Genomic DNA, 18384 nt, shown 5'->3' with positions numbered 1-18384 from the left:
GAAGTTTCCAATCTTTCTGTTGGCAAAAATGCTGGTAATAAAATAGAACAGACTTTTGAGACCTTCTCAAATGCCCTGCTTCTGGACTAGTGCAAGTATAGAGAAAGAGTGCATATTAGAAAAAGTAGGAAGTGATTATAGGATTTGAACCCTGGACCATCTACCAGGTACTAGCTATGCAGATTCAGTTGTATACCGTTCTAATGTAGCCAGTTATACATGTATCCACTGCTTTCCTTTTCCAATCATAGTCATTAGATACCAGCTCATGTTCTCCCCAGGTAGGTTTTTATACTTCTCATTTCCAGGTGTTGAACCTGATGCCTAATGAAATATAATGGAAGCTGGTGAATGGGCTTGACCATAGTTCAAACCCAGAAGTAAGATAACCGATATAATGTACTACATGTGCTTATTATTGACTAAATAACTTAGCCTGCATTTTTATAGGAATCGCTTTAATAGAAATAAACCTAAAGAAATTTCAACCTAACTCATTATTTTTCTTGAAAACATTAGGTCACACTCAGTATCTGAAGTATTATTACTGATATGCATCCCCAAATGCTATGTCTATGAAAGTTTGGTCGTCAAGGAATTTATACTAGCTTAAAAAAACTAAACATTCCAGCACCTGAAGCAAAGTAATTGGATCCTTATATTGGTATCATTTATGCAAGGTAGGTCATTGTAAAAACTATATCCAATAAATATAAATGTGATCAAATTGCTTTAATTTGATAATTCATCCAGTAAATAAATATCACATGCAGCACATACATCACATAATACTATTCATTCTTATCAGACTTGTTTGTGCATGTGCAGAAAGTAGGTCTAAAAGTACTCTCAGAACTAAATTAGAATATTTTGTCATCCAGAAAATGCAGCACACACAGCACCTGACACATTTTTAAATAAACTGATATCTTATCAATGTAAAAGGATATCAGAACGATATCAAAAAGAAGATATATAAAAAAAAATCAAAAAGAAATGTAATAAAGAGAAAATTCAATGATTTTTTAGTCGAATATGGAATTCATTTCACACGTGAGACAGTTTTCTTTTAATAAAATTCATTCGTGCTTTGCACTCGTGAAAATATGAATAAAATCTTGTCACACTCATGAAATAAATTCCATTTTCAACTACAAAACATTGAATACCCTCTACTATAAATTCAGTTTATATTATACCATACATGTATGTTGTGCTGAACATAAAGATAGGAAGTCTGTTATTATATTTTCCTGAATAAAAAACACCCCCTCTCCTCATAAAATTCAGCAATATTTCATATTCCGTAATATTCCTGTGATTGTTTGCAGGTGCGCGTTCTACGTACGAGCTACTGATTGCCGTAAAATTTCTTTTACGAACGACTTATTTTCAATCTGAAGATTCTTTCTACCTCAAATTACAAAAGAGCCCCCGAGAAGAAAGGATGGAGAATGAAAAGAAGTTTTTAAGAATGTTTCGTCGAATTAAATGCAAACAGGTGTTTTAATTGATATTTTTACAAACAGGTTAGTTTAATTACAGTATTTGTTGTTATTATCAGGCATTCTATCAAAATTTAATCTTAAAATGAAAGATTTCCTTGTTTTAAACTTTCCCTCTCAATCTGTGGAAGAAAAAACAGTGAATAAATCATTCAAACGACCTAAGTAGAAGATAATATCAGCTCTGTGGTGTGATTCTTTAAGCAAAGCTATTATGTTTTTTGTTTTATTTTTATTTCGTTCCTCTTCGTTTGTATGTTGTGGTTAATACATGATAATATTGGTACATATTGTGAGTGCAGACCATTTAGCATGGTTTTCATCATTTATACTGTACTGCAATCATACACATTTGTTGTAAAGAAAGAATTTCTGTAGTCAAAATTTGATTGATAGTAAATTATGAATGATTCTTTCATTCTTAAGATTTTATTTCATGCATGTCAAAGACATCAGTATTTGCTTTTCATAAGCATTTTCATTCAAAGTTTATGGCTGAAAAAGTTACAAGACATGACAAAGGATATTCATAATTTATTTAATGAAAAGGTCACAAAACTTGTCAAAGAATATTTAACCATGCATCGTAAAAATACATAGAAGCTGATATGCTGTAATGTCGAGGATGTCTGTGGACTGGAATAAAAAAGAAAACTAAAAAATAAAAAAATTAAAACTGATTTGAATTTAAGAAAAATATATACACCTTAGTATATTATGTAGTAATTAGTGGAACTCTTAAAATGAAGTAATCTGAAGTAGCAAAGTCATAACCCCAAAACAAGTACACACATGCCTAAAAGCTTAAAAATATGCTTATTTCATGCAAAAAGTAGAGGTTTACCAAAAAAAAAAAGCTGTTGTGAGTAACAGATTATTTTCAAATGCAGAACTACTTGTATAAGAGATTGTATTTTACAAAAATATGACTTATCTAATTTATGTCACAAATTGGGATTTTTAATCTCGCAAAGTAGGTGATTTTTTTGTTTCTTGACATCCAGGTATTTCAGATACAGTTGAACTTCAGTATCTTGAACACTGATATCTCAAATACGATGGATATGTCAGAGTGATTTGGAAGTTCTGACCCTTAATATTTTAAGTAATTTTAGCCTGGATATCTCGAATCCTCATATATCTCGAAGTTTTTTCTTGGTTCCATTGACTTTGAGATAACGATGTTTGACTGTAATTATTTTAATATAAACAGACAAAAACGATTAATATATCAAAATTATAAAAGAAAAATATTATTCTACTTTATATAATATTTTTCATAATAAAATGCACAAAGATGATGATGTGTTTGTATCAATTTATTTAATAATCATGGGTTTCAGTCTGCGTTTGCTCGGACTTCCAATTAAAGGTCATTTACATCTAAAAGACTATAATCATGCTCAGAAAGTGGAAAAAATACAAGTAAAAATAAAAATTCAAATGCAATTAATTGTTTTTAAACTTATAAGAATTAAATTAAAAGTTTTGACATTTAATTTTTTTTTAAATAGAAATAATTGAAAAAAAACTCTCCATCATTTTATGTTTTTTTTAAAAACCTAGATTCTTAAATCATATATTTTCTTTATTCCTTGCATATTTTCTTTGTGTTTTAAATTTGGTAATGAGAAAACAAAATGAGATGTTGCACAAAAATAATTAATTATTTAATTAAATGATTGAGGGTATTTCATGAATTAAGTTTATGAAATTTTTATAACCTGTTCATTTTTTTTTCTGTTGAAATTCTATTAATTCAGTAGCAGAAATAACAATATTATCATTTTTTTTGTTGAAAGAGATGATGTATGGTTTTTTTCATATTGGTTACAGCAAGAGTTAATGTTCTTACACATTGCATGATGGGACAAAAAACTCCCCTTTCAGCCTATATTCCATTTTTGGTGTTCGAATTGACCGGTAATTATATACAGTCAAACCTCTTTATCTCGAACTCTATGGGACCAAGAGAAAACTTCGAGATATCCAAGGATTTGAGATATCAGGGGTAAAATACTAATAAATAAAGAATAATTAGTTGTGACTTTCAAGTCACTTCGACATATCCCTGTTATACAAGATATCAGTGTTCAAGATACCAAAGTTCAACTGTATTAGTGTGGTTCTTGTTTATGGTGCACATAATATATTTAAGAGAAAGGGCTTGAAAGATCCTTTTTATTGAAAATCTACTTTGGAAAAGTTTGAAGTTTTTAGATTGCCTTTTCATACAATTTTGGAGTATATGTGAGTTATTTAAAATTTTGAAAATTTTTGTATTTATAAAAGGTAGCCGAGGCCATTGTATTTGTTTTGTACATGTCATGTTTTCAGTTATGCTTACCAGATTTTTTAACTTAACAAACTCTTCCTTTAAAGAATAAGCAAATATAAACACCAATGATCTACTAGCTAGTGTAAATATTTCAAACATATAATCAATTATTTTTGACATATTTTTAGATTTATGAAATGCATACATAAGACATTTTGTTTCATTGACATATTAGAATGTAACCCTATAATAGTGAATTTGTGTGTAGCTTGTTTTAAATGTACGAGGTACATTGGTTGAACACTTTGGTACACTTTATATCTTATGCAGGAATAACTAAAGAAAATAAAACTCTTAGCTAAGAACTTTTAATAAACTTCTGTTTGTGTATTGACCTTTACCATAATCACAAAGTATATATTTTGCTATTTTAAGTATTGTTATTCTTTTAACTTGAAATAAAAGCACGTAATTTTGTGAAAAAGTATTGTAGGTACATGTAATTTCATTGGTCACATGAAATCACAAAACACAATATGAAATGAATTGCCAGTTGAAAATATGCATGAATCTTGGTAATGTCTTGCAGTGAACAATAATAAAATTTATGGTAAGATCATCAAGCAAAACTATATGTATGTCATTTATTTATACTGTATTTTACTCAACTCTTTTCTTTGTTGATAAAATCAGGTATTGATAAGAGATAGTCTGTGATTTGTTATCTGTGTACATGCCCTATTGAGATCATTCAACACACGTTACACAAAAAAGCAGCTTAGTATTAAATGACTTATCCACATATTTATACTTCACATTTATAGAATGGCATCAGCCTCCACCTGTGTGGAAATTCTAGTACTTCGATACTTGGAATGTATAACAGCTAGTGCTAGAGTCCTGATATTGATGGGGGAAAAAAGAAAGAAAATAAGATACAAACCTGGACAGATTTCACATAGGAAGTAATGAGGATGAAGAAACAATATCAACAAAAGAATAGCTATAATGCCAGGTTTATAAAATGTCTCCTAAGAAGTATTCAGTTAATAACACGTTGGTTGACAGTGTTTCCTGTGTGTATAAGTAACTCTAGTTTTCCTTTACTGGGGGGATCAAGAGGGTTCAGGATGCGAGTTCTTACTCTGGCCCCGGAACACAGGCCTTTTCACTTCCTGTCGTGTTTCTGTCACGAAATGCTTCAACTTCCCATAGAAATATTACGCTGTTATTTTTTACATGGATAGTATTGGCATTGGTAAGCCTATTTTTGTATGTTGTCTCTTTTTTTCATAATATCTTAGGAATTTTGTTAAGGTTAAATGACTTTGATAAGTTTTTCACAAGTATGTCCTTCAGAATGAGAGTTAGGCATATGTAGTGTATTGTATTTAGTGAATGTGCAAAGTCATTTCTATTTTGGTGAAATTGATGTTGAATTTCCTTGCCAGACAGTTTGTTCAATCAGTATTAAGAATGTAAAAAAAAAATGCCTGCAGTTACAATTATCAGTAACACAAGTTGTGTGCATTAAGCATATGTTGATCAAAGATATAACTATAGATATTACATTATGTGGATAGCCAAACATCAGTAATAGGGCAGTGTATTTAAACAGCTTTGGTCAACTTTTTATTGGCTAGTTCCCTTGTTGGTGCAAAGGAAGGTTATATGATGAATCAAGTGAGTGTCTGGAAGATAATATGGTTTCTAATATTTGAACTTCCTTTGTACTGTTATGATTGTAAATCCAAAGCCTGGTCAAGAGTATATTTTGATGCTAAATGCAATATTGAGAATGGCAAGAATTTTTGCAACATTTGATAGGAAGCAATAGTTAAGATTGTATAAAGGTTTTGTTTTGTACCTGTACCCACAATCTTATCAAAGAGTTTTACACTGATATTTGTAGTATACAAGTGCCCAGAGTTATGTTTGATATGTAAGATATATATGTAGATAACAAGTAAATGACACTAAACCTATCAAAAGTTAGTATTATCCCCAAGTTGGGTACATACTTCTTAAGAGGGACCACAAAAGATAGTGTTAATGACGTCCTTTGCCTCCAAGCATGGCTGAGATTTTTGCCCCTCACAGGCAGTGATTTACAGTATCTTTGTAAATCCAACAAAATGGTTCAACTGCTTCAACACTGCCTTAATTAGCTGAGTATTTGAGAGATTTTTATCTAGGTACCACTTAAGTATTCAAATCATGGTCATTTAAATTTTAATTTGTACAGACCAAATTAAATCTGGGAAATCTTAAAGAGTTCATCTTCTTCTTGTGGTGTCACCTATTTTTAACAAGGAGAAGCATGTATGTGTTATACTGTGTGTTGATTTGTTTTTTATATGAAATTGTTACATTCATTGGATAAACCTTTTTAACAGCATGCTGCAATTCAATATTTTGGGACTTGATGCATATTGCATTAAGAAATAGGGCTTCCGAGAAAGGTGCTCGAGTAAGTCTTTGGAATGGAGTAGAAATATTGTTTTGGGGAAGATTTATGATTAGAAATTGACTGCCTCTGTTTCATAATAAGAGAAACCATATATAGTCAAATTAAAGGTCACTGAGTTATGCTTAATAATTTGATCAACTAGCAAATACATAAGACCTCTATGGCTTTTGTTCCTACAGCTCTGTTGAACAAGATATGATAACCAGATTATAAACCACAAGGTCAGTTGGATACAAAGAATGGTCTGTCAGTCACATTGGGGGTTGAACAGAGAAGATTTAATTCTGCTGGGGTGTTTATTAAATCATTCCTCCCTTTGTTCTACATTGAGTTATTTACTGACTCAAAATTTTATCGGACCTAGCCTTGGATTTGTTCCAGTAGAATTTTCAGGACTAAATCTCCTAATACTTGCAAGTTACTTCAGTCTAAAGATTTTTTAATTAGATCATTACTAAGGTATTTCCCCCCTCCATTCAATATTCTGCCATAACAAAAGCCCTGTTTTTTTAAATAAAAGATTAATATTTTCACTAGGTCAAAAAGAACTGTTTTAAATACCATAGTAAGAAATAATGTAACAAATTTAAGAACAGAGAATAGCGGTTTTATGCTGATATGTGTAAACAAATGGAGTGACTACCACATTCAATTTTTGATTCAAAATGAAAACTACACCTAACTTTTCTGGACAGTTACTGTGTGCCAGATGCAGGTACTGAATATCTATTGGTTGTGTCTGAGTATTGCCAACTTTTAGTGTTTAAAGTGCAAGTTTAAAATAGTGTTTTATTTTCCTGTTTGTGGATGGAACAAATTATTCCCGAACTGCAACTAAGCAGTTTGAAGTGCTTAAACATTTTGCTATTGTTGGGATTAGAGATATTTATCTGCATGAGTGAATTGTGAAATGTACACTGCATAATATCTGATTCTGGGGATTAGAAGAATTCAGAATTTTCCATGCCTGTGTTTTCAGGATATTTTTGGATAGAGGGATGTCAGAATATCACTTTTCATTCCCGCTTTATTATAGATGACTTTTATGTATATTTTGATTATGATCAAGTGGGTTAATTAACTTAAGACCTCAGGCCCACCCCTCTCCTTGCTAAATTCAATTAAACAAAACTTCTTAGTTTGTAGATGGCCTGGGTTACATACATATTTCAATAATTCATGAGATCACTATCACGGACCTCTCCTATTGTATATATACAGTTTGTGCTATTTAATTCCCATTGTTGCCTTCAGTAAGTCTTCAGAAAGGTTGAAAATTAATTATTTAGAGATGGAATGACAACTGAAGCTGGTAAGAGCAAATGGAAAAAAAAGCTGCTTGTTTGAAATATTGTGCATTATTCACAAACACAGAAAAAAAATGTTGAGAGCTTTATAACAAAGCTGTAAAATATCAATTATCTTTTTTGAGTTGATTGACTTTTGTTACATCTTTCACATAAACCTATTGATTTTGTAATACTCTGTAGAATTGAATTGTAATTTACTGTGGTGTATTGGGAGTGTCACCAAGGCCATTGACACTATAGCTAAATCATAATACATTCAAGTGTTTGACATTGATTTAGGGCTACCCTTTAGTGTATATACCGCTGGGGATATATTTATCAATGTTGCAATTTGTTGTCTAAAATTCTTATTAAAAATTTTCTATCCAATTCATATTTCTGAAATGAAATATAATTTGTTCTTTTGGAGATATTGTTTTCTGTAACTCCAAAGATTTACATCTAAACCATATGCTTTCTTTTTGGGATGTAGAACTTGTTCTTAGCATACACAATTGTAAAAAAAGAAATTCTTTCATCAGCTTGTTTTGTTTGTCTGATAGCAAGCTTACTCTAGTTTTGGGATATTTTTACCCAACTTTTATCATTGTGTTTAGTGATGATCATCATCTGTATAGAGTTGGTGATTTTGGATAAAAGACATTGAATGTTGGGTAGTTCAATTAGTTATAAAAATTACGTGGAGTCAGGTTAATTTATTTTTCTTCATTTTTTGGCATTGAATTCAGGCCATAGAGACATTTTAAGAAGTGAAAATTCTTATAAATGCTCACACTTTCAGAATGACATTAGAAGAAGAAAAAGACACCTCTCCCATACCGACTCGCAGCTACCACCCGGAGCGAGAGAAACCAATGATCCACCCCTGTGTTGATCCACCTGTGTGTGCCAGCTGTCAGAAACTAGAACTGTCTTTCTTTGACCCAGAGTGTCCAGGATGTAGGTCAATCTTAGAAAACCCAAACACCACTGTGCCAGAAATCTTCTCAGTCCTTCGTCAATGGACACCCCAAACTCAACAGAACTTAGATTTATTAATAGATGAGGTGAGAATCCTGTCAAAATTTAATTACATCTAAGAGGACTTGTTGGGGTAAGTTTAATGGTTAGATACAAAGACTTGACAAGTTATTTTTTTTCTAGATGGACAGATCCTGTTTCCTCTTGAAATACATCTATTAATTTATTTTAAGAATAATTTCTTAATTTGAAACATATGCCACAGGAAAAAAATACAAGATGGAAACAAAGATAACATATCTGTCAAAGTCTCATGATTACATGGCCACTTCTTAAATACATCTTAAATTTTCTGAAAGTAATTTACACCAATTTTTTTCAGAGATTACCAATAAATAATGTGTGTTTTGCAGATTTTAAAACGTGGTGCTCACATAAATGACCGCGATGGTCTCACAGACATGACCTTATTGCACTATGCAAGTAAATCAGGAGCTGCGGGGATAGGCGATGCTGACCTCGCATGTCGTATGGTGACTATGCTCCTGGCTCAGGGAGCGGATCCAAATATTCGTTGTCGGTGGACTAACATGACCGCACTTCACTATGCAGCCTATTTTGATGTTGTTCCTGTGATCAAAGTACTACTCAAGCACACAAAAGCCTTAGGTAAGTCTCTTGACAAGATGACAGAACTCTTAAGATTTAAGTTACTTTTAGTCAGATAGGATTTTAAACTTCAAAATAATGCCATACAGCTATCAAAACCTCTGTCCAGACTATAAGTAGTCATTTTTGTGTGATTTCCTCAGGTTTTAGTTTTTTGGATTTATTTTAATTTTTAGATATCGACAGTGTTTGTTCAGAATTTGATAATGGTTCATCATTACACATTGCGGCATCAAATCTGGCTTATGAAGCTGTCAAGGTACTCTTACAAAATGGTGCTGATGCTTTACTCAAAGATGACCAAGGACGTACAGCTTTAGGTAAAATGGGTTGATGTGGTTTCTTTCAGTGTGTTTCTTTCTCTAGGGTAAATATTTTTTATGAAGAGAGCAATTGAATCATAGCTTTTGATACTTAACTGCATGTATTACAAAACAAGATTATTCACCACCAGTTCTCTCCCCTTTAGAGTGCATTCCTGATCCATCCAGTCTGGACTCAGATCCAGAAATGGCGAAGGTTGTGGTCAAGTTAAGAAAGACTCTACAGGAGGCGTGTCAGCCTGCACCCAAACAACCCCCTCCTAACTATGACCTTGTACAGAGCAAGGTCACTCTACAATCACTGGGGCTGGCTCTCGGTGACAAAGTCATGGTCGGGGGCCTGAAGGTAAATTGTCAAAGTTAAAATCTTTAGTCCCGTAATGTTCAAATAACATCCTTTGCAATAATTTTGAAAAATATAGGTGTATAAGTAGGACATGATAAATGAACTGAAGAAGAAACAAGCTCTCCAGTATAAGTAGCTGCTTGGTAGGTGTACATGTCCTTTGTAGGGGAGTAATAAGCCTAACTTTTAATTGATGTGTTCTGTAATTAAAGATGGGAACACTGAGGTACTGTGGACCAGCAGAGTTTGCTGCCGGGATTTGGGCAGGGATAGAATTGGATGATGCCGGTGGCAAAAATGATGGGAGCATTGGTGGCATCTCCTATTTTCAGTGTCCCAAGAATCATGGTAAAACTAGATCATAAAGATGACAGACAATAATTTAAACTCCAGTACTTAAAATATATGTATAAAGCTGTCATATTTATTCATGTAAATACATATGTACTTGACTTTAACAAGGGTTTACAATGAAAAGATAATGAGAATAAATTTTTTTTTGATGCAGTATAACCTAACATTTTTATAACTAAATTCTTCTAAAAATATATTTTTTTAAAAATTCAAAGTTAAAAAAAATGATAACATGTATTTTGAAGAGTATAAAGACTGTTGGGTATTATCACTTCTATATTATCTATTATTTTAGGAATATTTGCTCCAGTCAGTAAGATAGCCAAACCGGGCTCAGCTCCCCGACCTCGGTCTCCAGCCATTTCTCCTCACAAGTCCCCAGTTCAGAGGGCAGGGTCAGTGGATGTGTCAAATGTCAAGGCCAGGGTTGATACAGGTAATCATCAGGCAGGGTCAGTGGATGTGTCAAATGTTAAAGCCAGGGTTGATACAGGTAATTATCAGACAGGGTCAGTGGATGTGTTAGAGGTCAAGGCCAGGGTTGATACAGGTAATTATCAGACAGGGTCAGTGGATGTGTCAAATGTCAAGGCCAGGGTTGATACAGGTAATTATCAGGCAGGGTCAGTGGATGTGTCAAATGTTAAAGCCAGGGTTGATACAGGTAATATCATCAGCCAGGTCAGTGGATGTGTCAATTGTCAAGACCAGGGTTGATACAGGTAATTATCAGGCAGGGTCAGTGGATGTGTTAAAGGTCAAGGCCGGGGTTGATTCAGGTAATTTTTAGGCAGTGTCAGTGGATGTGTGTCAAATGTCAAGGCCAGGGTTGATACAGGTAATATGATCAGGCAGGGTCAGAGGATGTGTCAAATGTCAAGGCCAGGGTTGATACAGGTAATTATCAGATATCAGTAAAGAAGAAGAAATAATATTTTTATACTTTGAAATGATATCCTTTAATCAGTATTCATACTTGATGTATAGAAAGCCTTTTAAATTTTTTTTTATGTTTATTATGTTGGGGATTTCATAGTCAGAAAGAAATACCTCATACATTCCAGAACAATGTTTCAAAAATTGTACTAACAAGTAAATACCATCTATAATAAGGAATTATGTATACAATTTTACTTTAAATGAAATAATGTTATCAGTTACAAAAATGTACATACAAATTCTATTTAGGTCTTAAGGCAAGAACAAATTCCATATCTAACTTGGCTGAGATGGAGGTGGGGGAACGTGTGATTGTTGCAGGACAGAGGAAAGGCACAGTTAGATTTGCGGGCAACACACAGTTTGCACCTGGTATTAAACGCATTTTACAATACAAATACTGCCCTTGGAATGTTGTTTGAGTTGACTTTATTTAAATGTCACTTTTCTGACTTTTCTTTACCTTTAATTGATTTGTTTGCACACTCTATTTAGTTGTGTATGTTGTTGTATTATGTGCTTAAAGTGTTATCAATTTTGCAGACTCAACTTACCAGTACTAGTATTTCAGTTGTTATTCAAAGGACAGCAAGTCCTATGACTTCCTTATAAGCGAGTTTTACTGTAATTAATGAATTTATGTGCATTAACATCATATCATGTGTTCATTAAATAAAGTTTTAATTTTATAGCCTTGTATTTCCTTAAAGGTATTGAGTTCCCTGTAGAAATTATCATAGCATGAACAAATTGTAGTACATGTGTTTTCAGTCTAGCATGAGAGTACAATGTCTTGTAGGTATTTGGTATGGAATACAGTTGTTCAGGCTAGCGTGAGAGTACAATGTCTTGTAGGTAATTGGTATGGAATAGAGTTGTTCAGTTTAGCATGAGAGTACAATGTCTTGTAGGTATTTGGTATGGAATAGAGTTGTTCAGTCTAGCATGAGAATACAATGTCTTGTAGATATTTGGTTCAGAATAGAGGTGTTCAGTCTAGCATGAGAGTACACTATTTTGTAGGTATTTGGTATGGAATAGAGTTGTTCAGTTTAGCATGAGAGTACAATGTCTTGTAGGTATTTGGTATGGAATAGAGTTGGACAAACCAGCAGGAAAGAATGATGGATCTGTTAATGGTCAGAGATATTTCACATGCAAACCAAAACATGGTGTCTTTGCTCCTTTATCAAGAATACAAAAGTAAGTTCAATTTAATTTTTGTGAATACAACTTATTCTATTAAAGCATTCAGTTTCAATGTTCATAGATGTGATACAGCATATTTTTTTTTTCTTCTGAGTTTGTTGAATCTTTGCTAAATTTTCTTGTTCTTTCAAAGCTGTAAAATTATTCAGACCCTGTATCTTCTACAGTATTACAGTTTGAATGGAATTGCAAATACAGAAATCTTAGTGCTACTTTTAAGTATCTTATCAAAAAAAAAAAAATATTCAGAAATTACCTGTTATACTGTAAATCAAAGGATTTTTGTGTTTATGAACTTGTCTGTAAATCCTGTCGGAGTACGATTCGGTTATTACTCAGAAATGGACATTAAATTCATTTTGTTGTAAATTTTATGAGATATTTATTTAAGTAATATTTTTTTTATATTGTTACACTTGACTAGATTGGGAGATAGAAGATTTAGTTCCAGTGAGTCATTGGAAGCCATTAGTTGGGGGGCTGTTTCAGAGAGGGAACACAAACCTCAGTGTAAGTTCTCTATGTAGACGTGTACTAACTACTGATTCTAGGAGAGAATTTTCTTTTTCTACTCATTGATTTTTAAGTCATCTGAACAGCTCTTATTATTGTCTTTTGTCTTCAATCTTGCATAAGGTTACAGGTTCAACTACTTCTCCAGGACCAAAAGGTTTATTTCAATCTAGTTTGTGATTCATATTTGTTCAAATGAAGGAACATGCATGCTCCTTTCCAAAGAGAGATAATTTTAAAAAAGTAAAATTGGATGGGCTCATTTAAAAAACAAAAAATTCAGGAAATATTTTTAGAAGATCTTAAAATACTATATATTGTCAAACTTTCATGAAAGGTTCATCATTTAGTTTGTTCAATCCATGGTTCTTGAGGCAAGGAAAGAACCTCAAAGGAGTCCAAAGTTTTACAGAGAAATATAAAGGGGAATATCTTTAAAAATATCCAAAACAGCAAGGTTGAAAATTTCCAACCTTATATGCAAGTATTATCATGTGTGGATTCAGATTTATTCAAATCATGGCTGGGCCATGAAGGACCACAAAGGAGATTCATAGCTTTATATTGAAGTATATAAGAAAAATCTTCGAAAATCTTCTCAAGGAGAATAAGGCTACAAATTGTCAGTTTATTGCAAGTGTGGCAGTAAGGCAGGTTTGATTGCTGATAGCCAGTTTGATGGCCAGATAGTTCAGTTGGTTGAGCTCCTGTCTAGTGATTCAGGGGGCCCAGGTTCGAATCCCAGTCTGGTCCATTGCATTTTTCTCTCTTGTTGGTTACACTGGGTGCCTTGAACAAGCCCTGGAAGTGTGCTACCAGAGAAGAGCCTGGGTTACTATGATGGGCGAAGACCTTTAAGGGAGAAATGTGGCATATAGGCAGGTTTCACCACCAGTGGCCAGATAGCTCAGTTGCTAGAGGACATGTCTAGTGATTCAGGGGGCTCAGGTACAAGTCCTGATTTGGTCCAATATATTTTCTCCCTCGTTGGTTACAAAAGAATGCTTATATAGTTATGGGGCTGAAAGGGTCCTTTTTACATAAAAATACATTTTAAAAAATCTTTTCAAGAAGTACAGGGCTAAGATTTATCAAATTTTCATGCAGGCATTATCATGCAGTGTAGATTATAGCTTGTTGAAATCATTGCCCTTAAGGCAGTTACCGATAAGTGTTGGAATGGAGGGGGCTTGGGGTAGTCCAGTGTATTGATATTTTAAGGGAATTACCAAAAACAAATCTTCTAAAGAAGAACATAGCTACAAATTCACTTATTGTACATATAGTGTAATTTCAAATTTGTTCACTTTAGTACCCTCATGGGATATGTGGAATATGTTAGACTTCTCAGATTTTATAATGGAGTAAATATTAAGAAAATAGAACATACATTGTAACACTCATGTGACCATGAAGGCACATGGACCATTTGTTGTTGTTTTTTTCCTGAGTTCTCCGAATTCAGTGATTAAATTAAAATTACATTCATTTGTCTTGCAGCAGCTGGTGGTGTTAATTCTACACCAGGAAGAGCAAGAACACCTGTCAAAAGGTAGGAATACATGTATTTACAGAATACCAGACATTATTGATTTTGTTGTTGTTGTGGAAACATTCTATACATAACTTATATCATGCTACATTTAGCAATAATCATTTTGACCTTGATCTTCTTGCTAAAGTATAGTGATCAATTTTTCCATTTGTTTTTAAAACCTGAAACTTTTGAACTCTGGAAGCTGTTTTCTTCCTTCTTTTCCCAGTTTCTGTAATTTGTCTGATCAAAGACCACTACTTGACACACATACACATTTTTGTGTTTGACCAAGTACATAGTATCATGCTGTACATGTCTTGCAGTGGATCACTTTACTTAACTTTCATAGTTCTCTGGAAGGATATGAAGTGATCCAGGCCTAAGATACTAGAAGATCAAATAAATTGTTGTGCACATTTCTTCTAAAGTATGTTTGTTCTTTTTCTTTTCCCTTGGCAAAGCTCTTATTATGTCATGTACCCTGCAATAGTTTGTGTGGCCATCAGAAATTCCTCATCTTAAGTCTTGGACTAAATTCACTGGGATTCACTTTTACAATATCTTCATGTGAAGGGTTGTGACGGTACATATTGTCGTTTTGTACATATTGTCGTCAGCGACAATAAGTACCTACCCTCACGGCACATATTGTCGTCCATCGGTACATATTGTCGTTGGCGACAATATGTACCGAGACGAGCCTTATTTTCCTCCTGCATAATGGGCAACAAAATGTACAGTCAAGCACCAGCACATATTGTCGTCGGCGACAATATGTACAGTCAAGGTCGGCATATATTGTCGTCGATATATTGTTTTGACGAATATTTATTCCAGAAAGGAAAGAGAGATTGACAAACACACACAAACGCACGGAGGGGGACAGACGGCATTACTCACAATACTGTAGGGAAAAAAAAATTTTTGGTCAGAAAATTGTGTCCAGGATTGATATACTTTACTATGATATGTCAAAGATACCGTAATTCTTGAGATATCTGAAAAATCTGCCTATTCTTTTTTTCTTGTACTATATACTGGAGATTGAATACATGTATTAGTTTTTTGTTCAGTAGTATATGGAAATCATTTTTTGCGTTATTCTTATATAAAATCATGTGCCGATATAATTGGTGTTGGCGTTGATATTTTTAGATTACCTGAACTGGAAATTCAAGTGAGCTTTTCTGATCACATTTTGTCTGACTGTCCATCTGTCTGTAAACTTTTCACAATTTAAGCTTCTTCTCAAGAACTACTGGGACAATTTCAACCAATCTTGCCACAAAGCAGCTGTGGATAAGGGGGATTCAAGTTTGTTCAAATGAAGGGCCAAGCCCTCCTTCAAGGGAAGTAAGTAAGAACACTGTGTCAGTAAAGTTGAAGCTTATGTGAAAGCTTCATTATGAAGTGTAGATTCAGTTTTATTCAGATCATGTCAATCGGGGGAAGGATGTGGCTACAAAAGGTGATCAAAGTTTTTCATAGAATATTTAGAAAAAAAATTCTTTTATTTTTTTTTTTTTTCAAGAACTACTGGGTCAGAAGAGATGATACTTATTTGAAAGCTTTAATACATAGCGTACGTTCAATTTTGATGTGCTAGGTGGCACGAAAAAGATCCCTTTCTGCTCTATGACCCTGAGTGCCAAGTATAGGCACCATTATGAAATTTCTTGATCCACCACTGAGGAACAGCAGTAGGCCCGTGATTAGCAATGTTTAAATGGAAGCATCCTCAGGTAGCGCAGACTCAAGTATCTTTAAATCAAACCGGGCCTAGGGTGGGGCCAGAATGGGCGATCAAAATTTTACATAGGAATAAAGGGAAAATTCTTTAAAAATTATCTTCTCAAAAACAGCAAAGCAATGATTAGTCATATTAATATAGAGCATTGCCGTGCATTGTTTTGCAACATGTTGTGATAAGACGACAATTTGCGCAGTGAGGGTAGGTACACATTGTCGCCGGCGACAATATGAACAGGAAGACAAAATGTACCGTCACAATCACGCTGCATGAAATAACATACGAGACACGTCAGTGTGATTCACACACCAGTTACATTCACAAAACTACCAAAACCCAACAAAAGAAATCTTTAGAGAACAATATCTGTGGGGCGACAATTTGTACAGTGAGGGTGAGGCACATAATGTCGCCAGCGACAATATGTACAAGTGTAACTTTTCAGCCAGCGACAATATGTACCGATGGACGACAATATGTGCAGTGAGGGTAGGTACATATTGTCGCCGACGACAATATGTACAAAACGACAATATGTACCGTCACAAGGGTTTTCGAAATTCTTGACAAAAGAATGTAGCCCAATGTAAAAACAGAATTCTTCATAATTACCTTTTTTTGAAGATTGTTTTTTATTTCAGTTTCCTTTTTAAATTGGTACCTTTCAGCAATATCTAGGTTACTTTTCATAATGACATGTTTCTCTAATTTGTTCAAAAATATAAATTCAGGTTAAAAATGCATGAATTTCTTTGTCTTTGAATTTCAGGCCAAAAAGTATGGGACAGAGTTCAGCCAGAACACCTACTAGTAATTCTCAAAGGATCTCAAGAACTCCTGGATCCACCAATGATTTTAAGCTAGAAGTAGGAATGAGTGTCTTCTGTAATAATGAACTAGGTAAGTAGATCTTACTGTGGAATCCTGTGGGGCCTTATGGGTGGAATCAAAATCTTAAAGTATTAAAAAAAAATTCTGTACTCCTAAATACCAAACATGGTTACAATGAACTGTAAACTTTACCAAAAATTGTGTTTTCTCCCATGGATTCAGGTTCTCAAGTCTCCTGACAGGGCAAATTGATCATGATTAAAGGGAAATATCTCACATCTGTATAAATTTTCTTCTTGACTACTGAATGTCTAGCAATATTGAATTGCAATTAAATTTGAAATGAATTTCTTCTGTCTGAGTTATCACCTTCATTGATCATACACTTTTCAACCTCAAATACTACATGTACTACACTAATGGTGAAAGCAAGCCAGATTACATTTATATATTTACTTGCATTTTCAAATTTTTAGATTATTTCCATGCTTATCTGTACTGATATATAAAATTTTTGGAAAAGGGGGCAGGAAAATTTTCCATGTCACACATTAAATTTAAAAATCTTTAAAAATGTTCTCTCTGTACTCTTTGACTTTTGTTTGCATGTGGAGCAACAAGCATTTTTCTAAAATACTGACTTATGAAGCTTTCAAGTAGCATAAAGACAGCTTAAATGTAGAAAGTATTGCAATGCATTAAGACATAAAAGATTTCTTCCAACAGGTGTTGTCAGATACATTGGTCCAGCTGAGTTTGGTGAAGGCGTATGGGTGGGCGTGGAACTAAGAACTGCAAAAGGAAAGAATGATGGCAGTGTACATGACAGGCGGTACTTTACTTGTCGTCCCGATCATGGACTGCTAGTCAGACCCAGTAAAATAACTGTCCGTGGCATCAATGGTGCAAAATTAATTACTGACTATTATGGATCAAAGGAATCAAGTCCAATGGAAGACAAGTGAATTTTTAACAAAAGGAATTAATAAGGACCAAATATATAACCCTTTTATCCTCATTATGCCTGTGATTAAAGATGCCATAACATTTCTCAATCTTGCACAACATATATAAAGTATTTTTTACTGGATATTGTTGCAGATTCAGCAATTTTGAAACATGCATTTATTACTCTGGTTGAAGATTTTTTGTAGTGAATGTTCATTGTTGGTTAGGAAATATTTACATACATGTCTCTTGTACTACAATATTGGGGCTTGTGATCTCAGTCTAACTATCAAAGATGACTGCCTGTGATGGTTATAAAGTATCACATGCTTTTATTTTTTGTACAATAATTCAATGTGTCAAAAGTTATTTAATGGGAAATCCATTATGCAAATCAAAGTTGTTGATATTTTTATGCAAAAAATAAAATATTTTAAGCATA

The 18384-nt window shown here is 33.5% G+C and overlaps 1 protein-coding gene and 1 long non-coding RNA gene across 5 annotated transcripts in view; one reads left to right on the top strand and one right to left on the bottom strand.

Annotated features, from left to right (window-relative positions):
• Nucleotides 1-4790, bottom strand: part of LOC133200179 (uncharacterized) — a 10517-nt gene extending 5727 nt beyond the window's left edge. The window contains exon 1 of the long non-coding RNA XR_009722894.1: nucleotides 4727-4790. This is a non-coding gene — a long non-coding RNA (uncharacterized LOC133200179). The remainder of the gene's footprint in view (nucleotides 1-4726) is intronic.
• LOC133200171 (CAP-Gly domain-containing linker protein 3-like) lies at nucleotides 1423-18384 on the top strand. Of its 4 annotated transcripts, none has more exons than XM_061335945.1 (13): nucleotides 1423-1529; nucleotides 8345-8609; nucleotides 8937-9192; nucleotides 9369-9512; nucleotides 9662-9861; nucleotides 10074-10209; nucleotides 10511-10651; nucleotides 11404-11526; nucleotides 12234-12357; nucleotides 12788-12873; nucleotides 14377-14428; nucleotides 16933-17063; nucleotides 17721-18384. In XM_061335945.1, the coding sequence occupies exons 1-13, from the start codon at nucleotides 1492-1494 to the stop codon at nucleotides 17957-17959; spliced, it is 1935 nt and encodes a 644-aa protein (XP_061191929.1). In that variant the 5' UTR covers nucleotides 1423-1491; the 3' UTR covers nucleotides 17960-18384. The 4 variants fall into 4 exon arrangements, with proteins under 4 accessions (XP_061191929.1, XP_061191930.1, XP_061191928.1 ...); XM_061335946.1 differs by lacking the exon at nucleotides 1423-1529 and adding an exon at nucleotides 4902-5041; XM_061335944.1 differs by lacking the exon at nucleotides 1423-1529 and adding an exon at nucleotides 6904-6968 and having other exon boundaries at nucleotides 14380-14428.

The sequence above is a fragment of the Saccostrea echinata genome, unplaced genomic scaffold (assembly GCF_033153115.1).
Source record: "Saccostrea echinata isolate AGI-Se365-2 ecotype Australia unplaced genomic scaffold, CSIRO_AGI_Sech_v1 ptg000037l, whole genome shotgun sequence".
Taxonomy (NCBI): Eukaryota; Metazoa; Mollusca; class Bivalvia; order Ostreida; family Ostreidae; genus Saccostrea; species Saccostrea echinata.
Note: the sequence above shows the minus strand (reverse complement) of the source record. Positions and strands in the feature narration are given on the sequence as shown.

Bases quoted from the DNA above. Each gene is read 5' to 3' on its own strand.
- LOC133200171 (XM_061335943.1), top strand. From the start codon at position 6,919: ATGAAAACTACACCTAACTTTTCTGGACAGTTACTGTGTGCCAGATGC. The intron at 14,429-16,932 runs GTAGGAATACAT...TTTGAATTTCAG, and splicing joins GCAAGAACACCTGTCAAAAG to GCCAAAAAGTATGGGACAGA. The intron at 17,064-17,720 runs GTAAGTAGATCT...TTCTTCCAACAG, and splicing joins CTTCTGTAATAATGAACTAG to GTGTTGTCAGATACATTGGT.